Below are 21,485 nucleotides of genomic sequence, written 5' to 3'. Positions count from 1 at the left end.
TGGCAATATTCGCAGCAATGGAGTTAACGATTATCGACAGCAACAACAAAAAACGCAAAGCACAACGTAAAGCTCTTGCGATCTTTTGGTAGTTTGCTCTTTCTCTCTCTCTTTAATAGTGAACGTCTTGCTATTGGCAGAGTTAATTATTGGGCATTTTTGTCGCTTAATGTGACTCATCGCCCGTCACCTCAAATTGGTTCAAGCCAACAACAATTACCAGTTTTTTTTATGTATTTGCAAAAATTACCAACAACATCAACAGTAAGAGAATGAATTAATAATAATTATCAACAAAAGTGGCGGTTAACCTTCGCTTTTGATTTTCGCTTTGGCTTTGGCTTTGACTCGTCCAGGGTCGTCTTGAAACTTATCGAGTATATCGTGGTCAGCTATGAAAAAAGTATGTATGAAAAGGAGAGGTCGCTTTGGAAGCACTTGAACTACTTTCTGTTTATTTCAACAACGCCATCTATGCGGTCAACTGTTGTACTTTGTCCATTTAATTGCAATCTACATACGCATTAGAAATAAATTAGACAATTATTGCAAATATTTGCAATTTCTTATCCCAAGATACAAGTATAAGATAATTATTGTATACATATGTATGTCTATACTATATAACTAAACTTTAACTTTGGCTGCATTGCTGTTGTGACAGGCGGCAAACAAAGGCCAATATAAACAACAAGCGAGTAAACAAAACAAAACAAAACCAAAGCAAACAACAACACACAAACATGTCAGCAGCGTATGCTAAAACAAACAACAATGAATAATACACAACAACAACAACAACAACCATAATAAGCTAACATTATTTGAATAATTCAAGCAAAGTAGTCAGAGTCAACCCCAAACACATGACAAGATACTCGCATTGCATTTGCTGCGTAGAAAATTATACTACTCGTTAACAAATAACTTCCTTATTACGGCACACAAAAAGTATGCTATAGAAATTGTGCTAATAATAACAGGATAATACTTTAATTTGATAATTTGAACGTGCGACAACGCTTTCGGTGCTAATCGATAAATATGTCTATCGATATGTCACTACCAACAGGTGGGCCCCACCCCTTTCCTTGCAAATTTCTAATGAGTAGTTGTCATCAGCCATCTTGTTGTAGCCTGTCGCATTCCCACTTGTAAAAGCTTCGCCTCCTCAGCGCCATCTACCGCATTTGGCATTCCCTTTAGTAGTTGCATTTTTGTTTTTTTCTAGTACGCTGTGCACTCTCACCCGCACTTGACTTTTCGATGGGTCCGCGCGCGCGTTGTGTTGTTGTAGTTGTTGCTTTTTTGCTACCTGACCAAAAGGCAAACGTAGCGCAATTAGCATAAAGTGCCGCACTGACAGACACGACTGCTTTGCTGAATGTAAATGCATAGTTGGTTAGTTTGCTGCCGTGTTAAAGTGTGAAAAGTTGGCTGCAAGTTTCAGGTTGACTGCCTTGGCGATGACGACGACGAGAATCCACAAAGCGCAGCACAAATAATAGGTGAGTGAGTGAGTAACTGAATGACTGACTAAGTGAGTGAGTGAGTGAGTGAGTCAGACAGTCAGTCAGTCTGTAAGCTAAGCCCAGTCTAGATGTGGGTGTGTGTGTGTGTCTGTCTGTGTACCTGTGCATTGCGTGTAAGAAACCCCACAAATACACCCACACAATTATGTAGTTCTGTGTGTGTGTGTACAACACCCAGTCCAATTCAGTCAGCCCTCGTTTAATTTATGCCCATTTATGTATGTACAAGTAGTTGTTGTCTCTGTCTGTTGCTACTGTTGCTGCTCGCTTCCCCTTTTTGCATTTTTTTCCTTCTTTATTTTCGGTTAATTTTTGACATGCATTGCACGTTCCATTCGCATTGCCGCCTCTCCACCAGCAACAACAACAACAACAACGGCACAGCACTGATCTGAGCTTAGTTAAGTTGAGCGAGCGCGCGTCTGTTCAACTGCATTGCTTTCAGCTCTCTTGCGCTCTCTCAGACTTTTCGTTAAGTCGCGCTCAGCTGATGCTAAATGTGTGTGCATATGTACATATGTATGTATGTATGTATGTACTAAGTGTGTGCGTGACTAGAATTGTTGCTTGTTTGTTTGTTGATTGTGTTGTTGTCATAACAGCGGCGCACATAAGAAATGCGCGACAAAGCAACAACAACAACAACCACAATAACAATGTCAACGACAATTGCAGCGCAGCAACATAAAAATACTTTAAAGACAGTGGGCACAACAGCAGCAGCAATGACAACAGGAAGCTTGAATTAAATTGAAATTGCTTCAGGGGCCATTGGATAGTCGCTTTGCGTATGTGCGTGTGTGTGTGTGTGTGTGAGTGCACAATAAAAGCGCATCGATTATTTATAGTTCCATAGTGAACTAGTTCTTGTGAACTCTTAGCTTCAACTTCAGTTTCTATTTTGATTTTTGCATAATTGAAATATTACAATAACAAATCAATTATCATAGCAAATGAACAACAATTGGACAATGCGAATTAGATACTCAAACAAGAACAACAACAACAACCAATACACAATACACACACAAAGTCATATAGTCATGGAATTAGAAAATTGCCTCAAGCTATTTGCAAGGTTCAGGGCACGGGAGTGGGAGTGAGATGACATGACTATACACTTAGACATGGCACATTTGGCCTCCTCTTGGATCGCAATTTTGCAACGCAATTTGCAAAGTGTTGACAAGAGACACGCACACACATCACTCTCTTGTGTGTGCGTGTGTGTGTGTGTGTGTGTGTATGCGAAACTTGCAGTCAAAGTGGAGCAGAGAGTAAGAGAATTTATTAGTTGCCTTTCACAGCAAATATTGTGACAAATAGGCATATAAAAGAAGCTTTGCTGAATGGTTACGACTTCCAGAGGATGCTTCCTGGTGGCTGGCGAGAGGGGCGAGGGGCGAGGGAGCAGTGCAAGCAGCTTTCAGGCTCTGTGCGTGACAACGAGCTTCATTTGTGTGTGTGTGCGTTGAAAAGTTGCGACTTAAGTTTTATGCTGATGCTCTGAGGCGCCATCTTGTTAATTGCTCTCACACTCACTCTAGCTCCATAAAGTTAGAGCCTAGGCAATTACAAAAGATGGCGTCAGCGAGTTCGACTGCAGTCCAAAGTTCATGCTCATTTCCCTTGCATACTTTTCATACAGTTGCACTTAATCCTTTTCATTTCAATGAGAATAAAGAGTACCAAAAGAGAGCACATGTCTTTATTTGTACCATTTATTTATTTATTTCTCTCTCGCCTTCGATTGGACAATTGACAACTTGTCAGTTGGAGGCAGGTACGATAGGCGATGCCAGGGCTGGGCACAAATTATCGCAGCCCAGTAGCATTGCTGCAAATTGAAAAGTCATGCATAAATTATAGACTCGTTGTTTGTTCGCATGCCCTGTAATGGGGCTATCAAGTATAGCGGGTATATTGTGTTGTTCCCAAAAAATACACTTTATTATTATTACATATAGTAAATATTTGAATATACAAAAATGTGCATTCATTCATTCACACGGTAATGCATATCTTTTTCGTGCATTTTTCTCTTTGACAGTGGCCCAGACATCGTGTCAACTGCTCTCCTACATAAATGTGGCTGATCTCGATACGAACATACTCGTATATTGCCTTTTATGTCGCACTGTTGCCTTCCGCAAATGTTCTTGCATTATTGAACATTTCGCGCGCCTTCAGGAGCGAGAGAGAAGGTAATGCAGGGGAGAAAGAGAGGCAACGAGTGGCAGACAGTTGAACATTTTCATATTCACACATTTTTACAATTTTTTTTCCCCTCATCGTCGTCGTCGTGGTCGGTTCCTGCCATTGGGAGGGGGAAGGCAAAAAGTATGAGGAAAGTTGGGAGCCGGTCTGCGTTTATTTGTTTGTCTTGTTGGGAAAAAAAGAGCATTTTGCATTATTTAACGTGCTCGCCCAGTCGAGTAATTAAACACCTCACAAACAACGTATTAAATATTGATACAACAACACGCTCGTATTCATTTTCACTTTGCACTGTTTACTGCAATCAATCAATCAATCATGCCATCAATCAATCGCCTCCAACATTTACTTGCAATTATACCGCACATAAAAAAGAAAATTTTCGTGTGGTCGACTGATTTATTTTATAGCGTAACTTCAGTTTTTATTTTCTTCAATTTTTACGGCTAATTCGGTGTGTTCATATAATTCTACTACTTTGCTTTGCTATTGTTTCCTGTCTGCAATAAACTTAAAGCCAACCTAACCAATAAAAAACTTTCATAACTATAAATATAATGTTCATTTAATTTTGTTGCAGTCGAATAGAAAGTAAACTTGAGTAACTTTAAGGATATGCCACAAAAAAAAGCTTTCATTAAGTTGGCCCAAGTTTACGACTGGGTCTAGGGCTTGGCCAGAGTTTGCCATCTCAACCCACAAATAAACGCACACATTTGCTCTAAAGTGCATAAATTATGCTTGCCCCCCAAATGGAGTGGAGTGAGAGAGACGGAGGTAAGTTATTGTATGTGTATTTTATGATTGTAGCGAGTCGATGGGGTCACAAAGGAGGAGGAGGGTAGAGTAGGAGGGTAGAATCATTTGCATAGCACAAGAAACGCCTGGCAACAATGAAAATCAATACTCGTTATGACACCAGGAGAGAGAGATGCATAAAAGCAAAGTAAAAAAAAAAGATGAAAAAAGAAAGAAATATAGCCACCAAGAGAGAGGGAAAGGCAGAGGGAAGAAATGAAAATAGTACGAGTAGAGAGAGCGATGGTAATCTATTATGGGAAATGATATACTGCCCGACCGAGTAGTATTCCAATAAATGTCGAAAATATGTGCAATGCATGCAAATTGATGGTGCAACTTTAAATGCTAAATAAAAATGTGAGTTTAGTCTAGGAATAGATGAAATAATATCTCTGAACGGTTGTCGAATGTTTTAGGAAAGAACTAGGAAATTTCCCATATCAAAAGTACTTTTATTTATTTTTAAATCCCCTGCGCTTTTTACACTGATTGGTAAATCCAAAGTTATGAGCTTATGTTTCTGGTTGTGTGTTTACTTGTTTCTCTTTTCTATGTTTATGATTTTTGAGGGTTTTTTTGTGTAACTCATAATATTTTAACTGGCGGAGCAGGTCCGCTAATTGGCCATAACAGTTAATTGTATAGCTCCCCAATTGAGAACAGTTAAAATGCCCAAAAAGAAACAAAAAAAACGTTGAAATCGTTTCAACTTTTATTAATGATTTATATGGTAATCATAGCTTAGCGCGGAAATGGCAAAAAAATCAAATTGGCAAGGCAACAAATAAGAAGTATTAACTGTCAGAGACCCTGTACTTAGTTTGAATTGTAAATGGAATGGATTATAAATGAAAAATGCCAGAACTCTCAAAACGAAATGCCATTTTTTCGGTTATTTTGTTTAGTATTTGTTCAACATAATTATGTAGTATGTTTATTTTTTTTTTTAAAGTTCAATATTTTGCGACAATCGGGATTTAGTTGCTTTGGTATATGACATTCGGTATATTTTTCGTAGTTTTTGTGATATATTCTTCAGTATATTTAAAGAATAATACCACACTGCTTTGTTATTTGGATATCTCTATGGTATATTTCGAATATAGTATTTAATCGATATACCAAATATGGCTTTCGGTATATTTTCACATCTATGGCATATTTTGAATGGAGTCCTATATCAATATACCAAATATGAGAGTTGGTATATTTTAGTATTTTTGTGGTATATTAATTCGGTATATTTTTAAATTAATACCGCACTGTTTTGCTTTTATTCAAAATAGGTAGCGGGTATCTCACAGTCGAGCACACTCGACTGTAGCTTTCTTGCATGTTTTAGTATGTAAATTGTTTATTTCAAAGTTGCCTAATTACAGGGTATTTAGCGACAAGAAATCGAAATGCAATTAAGTGAAATGCGACTACAACCCTAAAAGAGAGAGAAAGAGAGTGAGAGTGAGAGGAAGGGAATTACAATTGTTGTCGTTTGGCCCTTAGACTCTTAGCATTTAAGCGCAAAGCGTTTTGGCTTTCTTTTTTTTTAGTTTTTCTTTTTGTAGCTTCTCAAATGTCAGTTGGGATTGCGATTTCAAATTGCCGTTGTTGTTCTAGCCTGGCGAAAACTAATTAAGTCAATGTCAGTTGAGCTACTACAAAACAAATAAGCAAAACCGAGTTACGACTTTGATGACTGGCATAGGCAGCAAAAGAGGGGGGCGGTGCAGAGTTTGAGGAGTTGTTACGGTGTCCAATTGTTGGTGCAGCAAACTACATTAATCCTAATTAATGCTGCACAAAAGGGGCATGCAACAACATTTTAATTAAGCGGCAGGCGACTTGAAAGGATTCGATGGCGATGTTGTTAGCCTGGCTTACCGGCTGGTTGCCTGGCTGCGACTTTGCTGCACTTGCAACAGCAGCTGGGGCAAGCGCATCTTAGCCCAGAAAACTAGCTTGCAACATTGCGACCCAAATGCTCGTATTACCAACTCAACTCATAACTCAACTGGCCAAACAATTATCAAGCTTACAGACCGATTTCTGAATACTCTGAAAAGTGTTTTTGATTTAAAGAAATACTTTAAGTAAGTGCAATCGAAAATAAGTATATTAAAAGCAGTCGTCAGTTACATATGTACCTGTAAGTAATTGATTGATTGATTGATGCATCCCATAGCTTTATAAAAGAGGAATTTTAATTGGTGTTGCTTGATTTTTCAAATAAGTTCTGCAAAAAAATTTATTTGATTGATGTTGCTTAATTAAATGTATCTATAAATGATTGATTGATTGATGCATCCCATTAGCTTTACTGAAAAACAAATTTTGATTGGTATTGCTTAACTGAATGTATGTGTCAATCATGGTATAAATGATTGATTGATTGATGTATCCCATATACTATACAGAAAAAGGAATTTCGATTGGTAATGCTTGATTGAATGTACCAGAAAATGATTGATTGATTGATGCATCCCATTAGCTTAACAGAAAGAGGAATTTTGCTTGATCAACTTAGTTCTGCAAAAAGATATATTTGATTGATATTGCTTGATTAATCAAATTAGCTTGGAAAAAAGAAATATTTGACTATCATTATAATGTTAACTTGATTGATTGATTGATTGGTATTGCTTGACTGAATGTATCTATAAATGATTGATTGATTGATGCATCCCATTAGCTTTACAGAAAATTGAATTTTGATTGGTATTGCTTGATTGATTAAATTAATTCTGCAGAATAAGATATTTGACTATCATTACAATGTTAACTTCACTGATTGATTGATTGATTGCACATTCTTGCAATATATTTTAAATGTGACAAGCTGCAAGCAACAGTCGACATTTCCCTAGGTGTAGAGTAGTTAGCTCATGTGGCCTTAATTTGCTGGCACTGAGATTACGTGTAGCGTTTGGCAAATGTTTTTGCCTGAATGCAAGTGTTTAGCGCGCGTTAAGTGTGCTCGACGACCAAAATACCCGGTTAAAGACAAAAACGAGTGCCATTAAGAGCTTACCTTGTTTTATTTAAAGAAAATTTAGTTGTTTAAAAGTTTATACATAATATTTCGATGAGAAGTTTAAAAGCGATTAAATGGATTTGAGCAGAAAGTAAAAGGAATAAGAGCTAAATAGGCAACAAAACTATTTATGAATTGAAATTTGTTGCGTATACTTAATGCGTATACGTTATGTGGAATATGAGCTCAAGGATCAGTGAAGTTTTATCAGCTGCTCTTCAAACAAATCTCAGATGTCTAAGCACTACTAATCATACGTAAAATCAGATTATAATTTAGTTTTGAATTTAGTGTATAAGATGAAATTTCTTGTGTGTTGGCAAAAAAGTGATCGAATCAATTGATTTAGTAATTTGACAGAGGACGAGGCGACAATGTGTGAGGCGCAGAGGCTGCTGGATGAGTTGTATGCAACATTTCAGAGATACAATCATCAACGATGCGTCCAACTGCTCAAGATCTTCAGTCAGGTGCGTTGCTGTGAATGCGGCCATCGAATACGCATCGAGATTGCCCAACAGAAGGCGGCGGTTAAAAATGCCGCATCTCGATATCAATTCGCCAATAAATTGCCAATTGTTTGCCTTGTTGTCATGCTGCTCATCATCATCTTCATGATCCATTTGGCCAGGCGCTACAATCATGCCATCGCCTTTGGCAGCTGTGCCTGCATCTCCACGTTATTCTATACCAACGATGATTGCGAGGTGGTCGTCTAGCCAGAAGTGTTGCCTTCTAATTGATTCTCCCCAATTGTGTAGCGTAAAAATAAATAGACTACACTGTTTCTACAAATGGTTTTCTGTTTCAAATATCAAGAGTAGATGAATTGTTTGACATTGATTTCATGCACTAAGGCTTCTTGAATTTAAAAAGTTGTATACCGGCTACTTCTGGTGTACTCTATGGTATATTTTGTACTTTATGGTATATTTTGTACTCTATAGTGTATTTTGTATTCTATGGTATATTTTGTACTCTATAGTGTATTTTGTATTCTATGGTATTACTATAGGCTGTGGTATATATTATGGGTTATGGTATATTTTTTATTCTATAGTATATTTTGTAATCTATGGTATTTTTTATACTCTCAGGTATCAATATATTTGAGTATTTTTCAGACTTGTTTACGACTAGCAGATTTTAACATTACAATTTTCATCTTAAATCAAGAATTTGAATTGCCACACTCATTGTGTAGAATCTGGTATATTTTGTTCTATATGGTATATTTTTTACTCTCTAGTATATTTTGTAGTCTATGGTATATTTTATACACTGTGGTATATATTGACATACCTTTAATATTTTTTAGTATTTTTCAGACTTTTTTAGGACTAACAGATTTTAACATAGTAACTTTCAATCAAGAAATTAAATTCCTGCAACCATAGTGTATAATCTGGTATATTTTGTAATGCACATTTTTAATGCAGTGTTTTAGGTTTTGTTTTTTACTTTTTTAGACAGTTTTTGGCATTGCAATTTGCTACTTAAATCAAGAATATGAATTCTTTAACATGTAGTGTACAATCTGGTATATTTTGATTTTAATATTATACTGATATGCTTTTGATATATTTTAGTATTTTTTCGGAATTCTTTAAGCAAGAATGAAAATTTAAGAATTTGCTTAGGATGTGCATTAAATGTTTGCACATTCTTAATCAATCAATGATTTTTTGTAAAATTGAAAATGTGTTTGCCTTGATTAAACGTTTTTTCCTTCGCTGTGTGCACATTCTCTGTGTTCATAGCATTTTCTATGATCCGTGAATCGTTTTGTTCGGTGTCTCGAACAAAACTATCATAAGCTTATGCTTGTCACATCCAAAAGCAATCTATGAGCAAAAACAAATGCTCCAAAGACCACACAAAAAATGCCTTTAAAATTTGCTAAACACAAAAATGTTTGCGCAACAGACTCCGTCCGCCTCCGCCTCCTCCCCTCCCTCTCTCCGTCAATCGTTCTCAATGCTCGCTTTATGGCAACATTTTAACTAAAATCAACATTTGCCTAAACAAGAAAAAAAAGGCAGAAAAAAATCAACAAATGCGCAGCATAAACTAAACCAGAGCATGGGGAGGGATGGATGGGGAATGGTGAATAGAGGGGAAGAAGAAGAAGAGGGGGAGGAGGAGGAGGAGGAGCAACACCCACACATACACTTGTGCATGAATGAGCAAATGATGCCACGCCCACATGGGCGAGCTCGTTGAGGCGTTGCGTTTAGTTTGCTGAATAGTTTTTCAGTATAATTTTCCCATTTTTTTCTATTTTTTTGCTTCAGAGTATTTTCTTTATGAATGGAACACAGTTCCGCGTGGCCAGAGGGGCACAAATGTGCGGAGGGGAATGGAGCGGAGGAGGTTGCTCGTTATTGAGGCAGCAACAGCAGCCAACACTTGAAAGTGTTGCAAGTTTGCTGCTGCTGCTGCTGATGTTGCTGATGTTTTTCTTATTCGCCGTTCGCTAGTTTCAAAACACATACAAACAGACAAACAAACAACAACAAAGGCAACAAAAGCGACAGCCGTGCGACATTAATTGAAGTTTGTTGAACCAAAAGCTGTTTGCATCGTCCCTATTCCTAGCTAACATACAAAAAAAAAAGCATCCCCAATTCCAACCTCAAGCCTACTTCACATCACCTGCTGCATTCCGTAGCTGATGATAGCTGATAAAAACAAAGAACGACAAAAAAGAGGCTGTGAACACAAAACACAACAAAAAAAAAACATGGAATACGTTCTGCTATCTTGCTCGATAACTTGCAATCTGTTTTCTATACGTGTCAGGCTCTTTAATCTCTGTAAAAGCCAATCTAAGCCAGACATAGCAAAAAATGCTTGGACTGCTGCGATGCACTTCCATTTGTCTGTCATTACTTAGAAAGAAGAAAAAGAGAGAGGAAGAGTTAGCTGGGAATTCTGGGATTGATTGAGATCAAAAAGAGGAGTAAAATAAAAATAGTTCCAACATTGATTGATTAATTGATTGATGCACCCCATTAGCTTTATAAAAAAGGAATTTTGATTGGTATTACTTGATTGACCAAATTAGCTCTGCGGAAAGAGATATTTGACTATTATTACAATGTAAAGTTGATTGATTGATTGATGCATCCCATTAGCTTTACAGTAAAAGGAATTTTCATTGGTATTTTAATATTGATTGCTTATTTGATCAAATTAGCTCTGCAAAAAGAGATTTTCGACCATCATTACAATGATAACTTGATTGATTGATTGGTTGATTGATCATATGAACATTTCAGAAAAAGCTGCTTGATCGGTGTTAAAATGTTGGCTTGATTGATAATCAGTTGAGTTGTATAGAAAAAACATTTGCTTGATATTAATGTAGAATTTATTGATTGAACGATTGATTGATCATAATTGTTGTTAAATGATTGGTTGATTGATTGGTATAATTTACTGATTAATTGATTGTGTGGTCATAATTGTTCTTGAATTGATTGATTGAGTGATCGATATAATTTATTGATTGAATGATTGATTGAACATAATTGTTGTTAAATATTTAGTAGGTTGATTGATTGATTATATATTTCATTGAAATTGTTGTTGAATTTTTGGTTGATTGATTGATTGATTGCATAATTCATTGATTGAACATAATTGTTGTTAAATGCTTGGTTGATTGATTGATTGGTATGATTGATTGATTGATGAAATGTGCTTTACAGCAAAATGTATTCAAATGTTGGGTGGATAAATTGCTAAATAGTTTGTCAATACCAAAATTTTGTAACTGATTGCCTGCTAGATGATTGATTGATTGAATGATTGATATGCGTATTTAATACACACTTCTCAGTTGCTCAGTAGAGCTAAACAACGACTGAGATAAAAACGAGCAAATAATGTGAGATCATCAAAGATATTTAATCAACTTCCGCCTTTACTTTTCTGTTTTTCTCTGTGGAAATCTGTATATTTTTTGCTTTTTGTGAGATTTTCATTGGATTACATTGCTGTGAGGCAACTCGAGTACTCTTAGCGTCTATCTATGCAGCTAACAATGAAAATGGGCGCGACAGTTGCTCTCATGATTTAAATTGTTGTCGACTCGCGAGTCGCGACTTGGCGAGGTGCCACTCTCTATCTCCCCCTCTCTCTCTCTTTCTTTCTCTCTCTTTCTTTCTCTCTCTTTCTTTCTCTCTCTTTATCTGTGTGCCCTTCTTCACTCTTCACATCTCGGCTGCAGTTTCGCGCATTGTTACATTTCCATTAATGATGCAATTTGTTGTCTCTTTTTATGGGGCAACAATTACAACAGCAGCAGCAACAGCAGCAATGACAGCATTTCCTACTTTCTGCCCTTTTTTATGCCTTGCAGTTGCCTAACAAAAGGCGCTACTTTATTACAGGGTATTCAGCGCGTCACTCCCAAGGAACTTTATGTTGTGCAATCTTCTTTTTGGCCACTTTTGTGTGTCGCCGCAGCAAGTTCAAGAAACTTTTTGCTTAGCTGCCTGCATTAAATGCGGCACAAAGTTGCACACCAAAATGAAACTATTTGCCTCGCCTTTCTGCATCTGCAACTTTACGATTGTTTCGCTGTCGAGACTTTGCTACTTGCAACGCGGCCAAATAAAACTTGCAACCACTCGTTTTATAGGGTATTTTGAGTAGATAGGCATTTTTTTGTTGTACTCTTCTGAACTCTTTAATTTGGTCTTTCCAGATAACTTTAAATATTGAAATAACAGCGATATAATTTTAATTCACATATTGAATTTGTTTTTTCTACTATATGATATAGCAAACGGATCAGATTTGTGTTAAGCTTTATCTTCAAGCTTGGCAAAACTGAAACGATGTTCAAAAGATGATTCTATGATATACATTTTAGATTATATTTCAGTTTTAAAGCTGTTCTGTTCTGCAATTGAATAATATTCAGTTGTATAAGTTCAGTTTACTGCTGCCAGGGTTGTCATCATAATCTTCAACTTTACAAAAACTGAAATATTGTTAAAAACTTGATTCTATAATATAAAAATCATATTGTATTTAATGATATTCGAATCATTGCGCGCAGTATAAAATCCATTTACTGCTGCCAGGGTTGTCATCATGATCATCAACTTTACCCAAACTGAAACAATGTTCAAAAGAATTCGCTTTATAAACTATTGCTGTGCAAATTAATGACATTCAAATCGTAGCGCGCAGTATAAAATTCATTTACTGCTGCCAGGGTTGTCATCACTATCGACAACTTTATCAAAACTGAAACAATGTTCAGAACATGATTCTATAATATGAAATTCTTATTCGGATTCACTTTTTAAATAATTGCTGTGCAAATTAATGATATTCAAATCAGTTTACTGCTGCCAGAGTTGTCATCGTTATTTTCCACTTGACTGAAACAATGTTTCTTTGATGGCATTTGATTTATGCAGATTTATTGTATTGTTTTTATTGCTGGACGCAGTTTCATTGCCGTCTCTACTGCCAGGGTTGTCATCACTATCTTCAACTTTACCAAAACAGAAACTTTGTGTCTGTAATTTTGCTTTAAAATCATGTACAAATTAATTGTACTCCGTTTTATGAATTATAAATTAAAGCACACATTGAAAATGCTGTTTGCAGCTGTCAGGGTTGTCACTGTTGCCAACAAACAAAATGGCGTCCATTTGTGAGACAAATTTTGTATTTGTTGCCGTTGTTGTTGCTGTTATTTGTTGTTATTGCCAGTGGCTATGTGCCACCTGTGCGCTGTGAAGTGGCTACCCTATCCCTACACACACACACATACACCAACACACACGCATTCTTTCAAGGACACTTTTTTAGCTGTGAAGTCTCCCACTTTTTGCTTGCCTCTGCATATAAATCAACGTCGTCTGCCTCGTCGCATTTCTCTTTTTACTTTTGTTTAATTCTGTTCGCCATTTCTTTGACTTCTTCTTCTTCTTTTTTTGCTGCTGCTTCTTCCTTCTCTCCCTGTGCTTTGTTTCCTTGTTTAGCACATTTCCCCAGACAATCGAAATGCGAGAGCAAAGCAGCAACAAACACTCCATAAGCATTTGCTAGGTTCCTCTTTTGCTTTTCCGTTTCTAGGGTTGCAAGCGTGCAAAGCACACGAAAATGCTCAAGCAATTAAACAAACAGAAGCGTGTTCGACTAGCAGATACTCTGGGAAAAGTAGATTTGGAGAAATTAAAGAAGAGAAATAAAATAAATCTTATAGAAGTAAAGATTCACAAATTCTTAACCTCAAAAAGAGAGATCAAAGTAGAAGAATAAAATAAATGTTAGAGTATTTAAGATTCAAATCTCCATAACCTCAAAAATAAATCGAAGAAAACTACTCCCCAACTTTACTGGAATTATAAAAGAACAAACATTGCAATGTTATAGTTGACAAATCTCAAATAAAAACATATCAAATTTCTTTCTGCAAAACGAAGCAACAAGAATAAACATAAGATTTCAAGTTTTGGGGGTGAATACGGGAAAGTGAGGTTAAATCCGCTTTTTTATTGCGCTTATCCTTTCGGTTTTATGGTTGGCCATTAAACCATCAAATTCGCATAGAACTCACATCAATTTGGCATTTGGCATTACGTGTCCTGTCCTCACATCCTTAACATGGGCCATTCAGTTTGCTTTGTTGTTGTTTCTTGCTTGTTATAAGAAACGCATTTAGCAAACAATACAAAAAAAAGGGTTGAAGAAGCGCTCTGAGGGTGGCGCAAAGATTTGCGAGTTCTTTGCTGCCTGATTGATTGATTAATCAATTGCGACTTTAACGGCGGTCACGAGGCCAAAGCGCATACGACTTGAAATAGATCGTTATTGCTATAGAAGGGATAAATGCTGCTGCAGCTGTCCAGTTTTAATTTGGTTGACAATCTGGTATATTTTGAATTCTATGGTATATTTTGAATGTAGTAGTATGTCGATATGTTGATACTTTTTATATTTTCAGTGTGGCTGTATATCGATATACCAAATATTGACTTTTTTTATTATTTGCTATTTCTTGATTTGATTCTTGATTTTGAGTGCAGCAGTATATCAACATATTAAATATAGATGCTGGTATATTTTATAACTTTTCGGTATATTAAGTTGATTTTTTTTTTACTATTCTAGTATGACATATTTTTAATGTATCAGTTTATCGATATACCAAATATAGAGTCTGGTATATCTGATTACTTTTCGGTATATTGATTTGGTAAAGGCTACTTTTCTGGTATGGTATAACTCAAATGTAGCAGTATATCGAAATACTAAATGTATAATTTGGTATGTTTTATAACTTTAAGTATTTTCTACTGTTCTCTCTTGATCCAGCTTCCATTTAAACAATTCGAAATATATACAATGTATATAATCGCCTTTTAAGAGATTTTGCCAGTTCGCTCTACTTTTCGATTATAATAGCACCAAGCATACGAAGATGAAATCGAATAGAATCCAGTAGAGTGCGCAGTATTATCCCACGCATCAAATTCCACATCAAAAGCAAATGTTTAGCTATTTCCAGGCATATTTTCTATGCCTGAACAGCATTTTCCCCGCTGGCTAATCAACGCATTGAAATTCAAAGGAAAAACTTTCACTGCACCCGAAAAAATAAGAGAGAAGGAACGAAAAGGGAAAAGCAAAGCAAGAGAACAAAAAGTAAACGCCAATCGCACTTTAATAATTTCAAGCCTACAAATATTCTTGTGCCAAAAGTACGTTTGTCTCCTTCTCCTCCTTTCTCTCTCTTGCTCTCACTCTTTGTCACTCTCTCTATCTCTTTCTCGCTGACAATGCGTCTGAGTAGGCGGCAAAAAGGAAAAAAGTCTTATGTGGGTGCTGAGCTTTTGTGCGGCGACTGCCTTTGACAGACAGACAGAAAAACAGACGGACTGAAAGTGAAGCTAAGGCTTTGGCTTCGGCTTCAGGTTCTGGCTTTTGGGGTAAATCGTAAATCTCGTTTCCAGAAGCACCTTCACTTTTGCCTGTTGCCTCAAAACTAGAAAATGACAGCACACAAAACAACTCTTCATATGGTTTTTCCCTAGCATTTTCCCAGCGTTTCCACGCAGTTTTTCCTCGCTCTTTTCGTTTCTTTTTTTTTTGGGTTTGAATTGAATTCGAGCAACTCGGCAAAATGGTTTTTTCATGGCCTGAAAAAGGTGCTTGGCACAGCAATAACGGCAGACACAACAACTCTAACACACCCACACACAGACACACCCACGCACACACACAGACATAGTCGAGAGGCAGCGGAAGTTGCCGGCAAGCAAAAGCGGAAGTGCGAAACAGCAAGCAAAATACATAAAAACGAAAAGAACTCTCTCTTAAAGACTAACTAACACAATGATATCGCAATGCTCTCAACATACAATGAGAATAACAATTTAATTCGCTTGATATTTGTACAGAGACATTTTTAGTTTTTCATTTATAGAATTCTATATTGAATTCTTCATTTAAATAAGTTAAAGTATTTGACAAATTTGATAAAAGGCTCTTCGACATTTTCTATTTATTTCACACATTAAAAACTCGCATAATTTGATCAATTTATGAATTCGTTTTATGGGCTTTAAATCAAAAAATCAAATCAATAAAGAGAAAGCTACAGTCGAGTATGCTCAACCGCAAAATAGTGCAGTATTATCGTTAAAATCTAACAAAAAAATGCTGATATATACCGAAAGGTATGTTTGGTATATTAAATATACCATAAAATACAAAATATATGAGATTGCCAAACAAAGCTATACCTGAAAGCTGATGACATCGATATACCAAATAAATATACTGAAGGCTATATTCGGTATATTAAAATAGTACTGCACTCAAAAATACCATAAAATACAAAATATATTAAATTGTCAATTAAAGAAAAACCCAACAATTGCTGCCGTCGATATGCCAAATAAATATACAGTATATTAATATACTAATGCAATCAAAATATACCATAAAATGCAAAATATATCAAGTTGTCGATCAAAGTTGGCAAGATATTCCAAATAAATATACCGAAGGCTATATTTGGTATATACTTTGGTATACTACTACAAAATATACCATTTGCCATTGTAAACTATTTCTGAATGAAGAGTTATAGTTAAAACAAAAACCTGGCTTGCTAACGATAGAAAAATCATCTATCAAGGATTGCTATACTAAGTTTAAACAAGGGGAAATTAAATGTTAGTTCATGTTTAGTTGTATATATTTAGACGGAAAAAAAACTTTGTGCACAATTAAATATTCAACTCTCGAAACTAACGATTCAACAGCGATGTGATCGCCTAGCATATACTCTGTAAGCAGCTCTCACTTAGTCAAGCAAATTTCTTAATTTAATTTCCCATTTCTATGTATTCAAAAGGCAGATTTTATTGAATAGAACTGCAAACCTTTTTTTTGCTGAGTTGCAGATTATTTTCACCGTTGAGTTCGCAGCCTTTAAATGCATAGCTTGGATGGTTATTTAGCTGCAAGGTGTTTGCAACTTGTTTTTGTGCAAAATGGCAGCGCACAGCAAAAATGGCAAAATGCGAAACTTTATCAAGCATACGACATGTGGGCTGCCCGAGTTGAGACCTCTGCTTGTGCTTCTGCTGCTGACACTGCTGCAGCTTCTCTGCTTCCAATAGTTGCCCATTGTGGGCATATATGTATATATAAATATATATATACAAAGTTGTTGTTGTTGTTGGCAAGAAAATGAAAACCGGCAGCAGGAAAAAAATCGAGGCAAATGAAACTTTCATCTGCAGTTGGCGTGGCTGTTGTGCCATATCTTGAAGCGACAGCTCACAAAAAAAGTGTCTGACAAAATGTTGCCGACAACAACAACAACAACAACACAAACAACAACAACAACACAAACAACAACAACAAGAGCAACAACAACAACAATAACGAACTACAACAATAATAAAAGCAAGCTTGGCAGACGACGACAAAGCAGCGAGAATGCTCAAAAAGGAGCAGAGAAAATCAATAGATTTCGGCAGATACACACAGAGCAGAGTACACACACACACGCACACGCACACATACAGTCACACACACACACACACACACACACACAGCGACAGAAAGACAGACAAAGGCAACTTCCTGATGCTGCCGGCGACTTTATGTGATGCTATTATGTATACGCAATGTTGAGCAGAGGCCAAAGCAAAGGCAAATCGAAAGAGAGACAGAGAGGCAGAGAGAGAGAGAGCTAGCATAAACAGACAGGCAAAGAGAGAGAGTACAGCACTCAGAGAGAGAGAGAGCGAAGCAAGGCAACGAGGGAGGGAAAAATGTTGCCGGAATTTGAATTTTGATGGTTATGATTATTTTTATTATAGTGTTGCTGTTGTCATTATACATCTCTGTTACTGTTGTTGTTGTTGTTGCTGTCGTAAATATTTGCTCATCCCCAAATAAATTACCTAACAACAACACTCTCTCTCTCTCTCATACCCTGTAAATGAAATGAGCAATGAATTTTTATGCGCACTTTAAATACTCGCAATATCAAATTGATTAAAGCACAATATGGATTTTTTTATGCACTCGCATAGTTAGAGCAATATTGTAAAAAAAAAGTTCTTGAAACAAGATTTTGGTTTTGTACTAAGAATTTTGGTCTCAAAAGTGCGTCAAGAACACGAAAATCATAATGTTAGAAAACACAAGAACATTTCCTATAACATGAGTTCTTATTAATAAAAAGAAAAAATCTTTATTTATTATAAGATGAAAAAATGTATTATAAGATCATCAACCTTATAAGATCGAAAAAAACAAATATTATTATTTATTATTTTCGCATTTTATGATTTAATAAGCGCATTCAGTTATTCAAGTGTCTGTTGATCACTTTAGTTACGAATTATTTATCATCGATTAGAAGCCAGAACAATCGGTGGCACCATCGAAACTATCGATGGCTCAAAATTGACTATCGATAGTTTTACACCTCTAAATCGAGAATGTTTTGTTCGACTAACTGAGCTATGATTAAAAACACTCAAATCTAGATATAAACATTATAGGAATTTCGATGTATTACAGAATTTTGTAACCCAAATCCAGAATTTTTGGTCTTATTTTGAAAATTTGGTATTATTTAGACAAATTTTCGTGGTTTTAAGAATTTGCTCTTCAAGTGTTCTTATTTCAAGAACACATTTTAGAACTAGGTCTTTTTTTCACAGTGTATACTCAACATTTTCATTCATATTGCACATCAAGTATACGCCATGTGAGCTTCAAGTGCCCCTGCTTCAAAGTATCTTGAAATCAAAAGCATTCGCATCGCCGACTTTTGCTGTAGTTTTACTTCAAGTTACTTCGAGCATAACTTTTTTTTTGCCTTTCAAGCACATTTACAATGAATTAAAGAATTAAATATTGCAGTTGAAGTCTCTTTCAGATTTTCTACCACATTTACAGGGTATGTTCGCGTCAGTTAAACTTGCAGCTTTTACTCTTTATGCTGTTGTTAGTTTACTTTACATTACTTTTACTTTTTTTTTGCTTTCCAAATACTTGCTTTTAAATATTTCAGTTTAAGTCTCTTTCAATATTTACAGGGTATCTTTGCGTCAGTCAAACTTGCAACTCTTGCTCTTTGTATTGTTGGCATTTGCTTTTGTTGCGCTGTTGCTTGCTTCTCTTGCCTTTGTTTAGCCTTTTTTTTATTATTTCCAATTCTGACCCATTTTGCCAGCACCCCACCAAAAAAGGGAAAAAAGGAGCTTTTCATTGATTATCCTGCCCAGGTGTATGTGTGTGTGTGTGTGTGTGTGTTGGTGTCAGCGAATGTTTGTCCAGCATTTGCAGTGTCCATTTTTCATATATTGAATCTGTGCAAAGTGGTTAAATCAAGCGTCACTGATGCAATTAAAACGAGCATCGAGCAACAAAAATCCCGCCTCTGGGGTACAAGGAAAACACACACAGGACACACAGGACATACACACATCCTTTCACTCTGTCTGTCGTATGTCGTTTGTCGTCTGTCATCTGTCTAGTGTCGTTTGTCCCCCATCGTAGACTAAACAGACTGGGAAATTGCATGGAAAATTAGCTTTGACTGCGTCCATTTCCAAGGGCAACTGCTCTGACTTTAGTGTGAAATCAAGCGAGAGAGGAGAGAGAGAGAGAGAGAGAGAGAGAGAGAGAGAGAGGAGAGGTAAAGAGTGAGAGAGAGACAGAGATTGTGCAACTGAATGGTAGCTAATGCAATCTTATTGCTCTCAACTTCATTTTTGCATATTGACTCCACTTGAGTCCTTTTCACATTTGCACCAAGTGTCATTCGTTTGCTGGCAGCTCACTTTTCATATGTATCTCTTGCTTCTTTGATAGCTACTTTGCTCTAAACTTCTCTAATAAGTGTCTGTCTGTCTTCTTTCTTAATTTATTTCGCACCAGCTCTTTGGACCTTTTCACAATCGGAGTTAAAAGTGGAGTACTTACTTCTCTAATAAGTACTTCTCTAATCACTTCTTTTCTTGACTTATCTTTTTCCTTCTTTCGTTTCATCTTTTCTTGCCAATCTTCTTCTAACCCGTGATCACTGTCTTCTCTAATGGATTTCCATAATTTACTCTCTTATACTTCTCTAGTAAGTTTTCTTCTTACTTTCCGCTTGTACTTTTCTAATTACTTCTTCTCTTACTTCTCATTTTACTTCAGTCATTGCAGCTCTTCGAAGTTCTCCACAATCGGAGAAGAGGAATATTAACTTCTGTGATGAGTACTTCTATTTTACTTTTCCCCTTGGAGTTCTCTAAATACTTCTTTAGTACATCACTTTTTTACTTCTTTCTTTCAAAACTAACTTCTCTTAAATGTTCAGATATTTCTTACTTCTTTACTTCTTTCATTGGATCTATTTTCACTAAACGTCTTTAAACTTTTGACTACTGGATTCTTTAATCACTTGTTCCCTTACTTCTTACATACTTCTTCCTTATACTTCTCTAATCTCTAACCTTTCGCATTTGCTCTAGTCTTCTCCATAAACTTAGTACTAACTTTTCTAATCACTTCTTCTTCATTGCAACTTTCCTTTATCTTTTGTTTACTGACTTCTCCAATCATTTTTCACCTTACTTAGTCCGTTATACTTCTCTAATCTATAACCCTTTGATGTTGCTCTCTTCAATTCTCTTCAAAACTTCTCCTTTAACTTTGTACTGACTTTTCTAATCTCTTCTCTTTCTTTCCTTGAATGACTTCTCTAATTTTACTTTGAACTTCTTTCCTACAACTTTTCTCTTTCTTTCTCTTCGCCGCTTCTCAATGCTTCTCTCTGTTTCGCTTGTCGCAATCCTTTCGTCATTTCATTTGCTATTGACGCTTCTCTTAATGCTCCTCACATTGTTTTCACTATCTGTTGCTGTGGCGGCTCAACAACAAGGGGGGCGTCTAACAGCCACGCCCCTTTTGTCTGCAACGGAAATGTAGGCAACGAGACGACAACAACAGCAACAACAACCAGTGAATGTGGAATGGGAATTGGAAGGACAACAGATTGCAGATTGCAGGCAAATGCAATTTCCTCATCGCACAATGGCCGACATTAAGCGACACCTGGCGGCCGGTGGCAAATGCTCTGCGGCAAATTACAGGAATTGCCAGCAAAGGCGGAAATGTTTGAGGCAACTCCTTTGTTAACGACTGCAAAATGAAACCGACTCGTTGAACTCGTTGCTAAAGCTCCCTTCCCCCCTTTCCCATTACTTCTCTTCACTTCATTTCTCTTCTCCGTTTCTCTCCTATATTGTTGAACTATTGCCGAACCGCTAATGATGCCGCTAATGAGACAAACTACGAGGCAATCGCTGTAATGTTGCCAACTTTTTGCTACCCGGTGCCCAAATGCTTAGAAGGGC

General features: G+C 36.4%; 2 protein-coding genes across 4 annotated transcripts in view; one reads left to right on the top strand and one right to left on the bottom strand.

Moving 5' to 3' along the window:
* LOC132795512 (tyrosine-protein phosphatase 10D) overlaps nt 1–21,485 on the bottom strand; it is a 66,823-nt gene that overhangs the window by 14,952 nt on the left and 30,386 nt on the right. The gene's annotated exons all lie outside the window — the stretch shown is intronic.
* On the top strand, nt 7,818–8,361 carry LOC132795582 (uncharacterized). The gene has a single exon (XM_060806377.1). The coding sequence runs from the start codon at nt 7,953–7,955 to the stop codon at nt 8,295–8,297; it is 345 nt and encodes a 114-aa protein (XP_060662360.1). The 5' UTR covers nt 7,818–7,952; the 3' UTR covers nt 8,298–8,361.

This window comes from Drosophila nasuta, chromosome X (genome assembly GCF_023558535.2).
Source record: "Drosophila nasuta strain 15112-1781.00 chromosome X, ASM2355853v1, whole genome shotgun sequence".
Lineage (NCBI taxonomy): Eukaryota > Metazoa > Arthropoda > Insecta > Diptera > Drosophilidae > Drosophila > Drosophila nasuta.
The sequence above is the reverse complement of the archived record's forward strand: the minus strand, read 5'-3'. Positions and strand labels throughout refer to the sequence as shown.

Bases quoted from the DNA above. Each gene is read 5' to 3' on its own strand.
- LOC132795582 (XM_060806377.1), top strand. From the start codon at position 7,953: ATGTGTGAGGCGCAGAGGCTGCTGGATGAGTTGTATGCAACATTTCAG.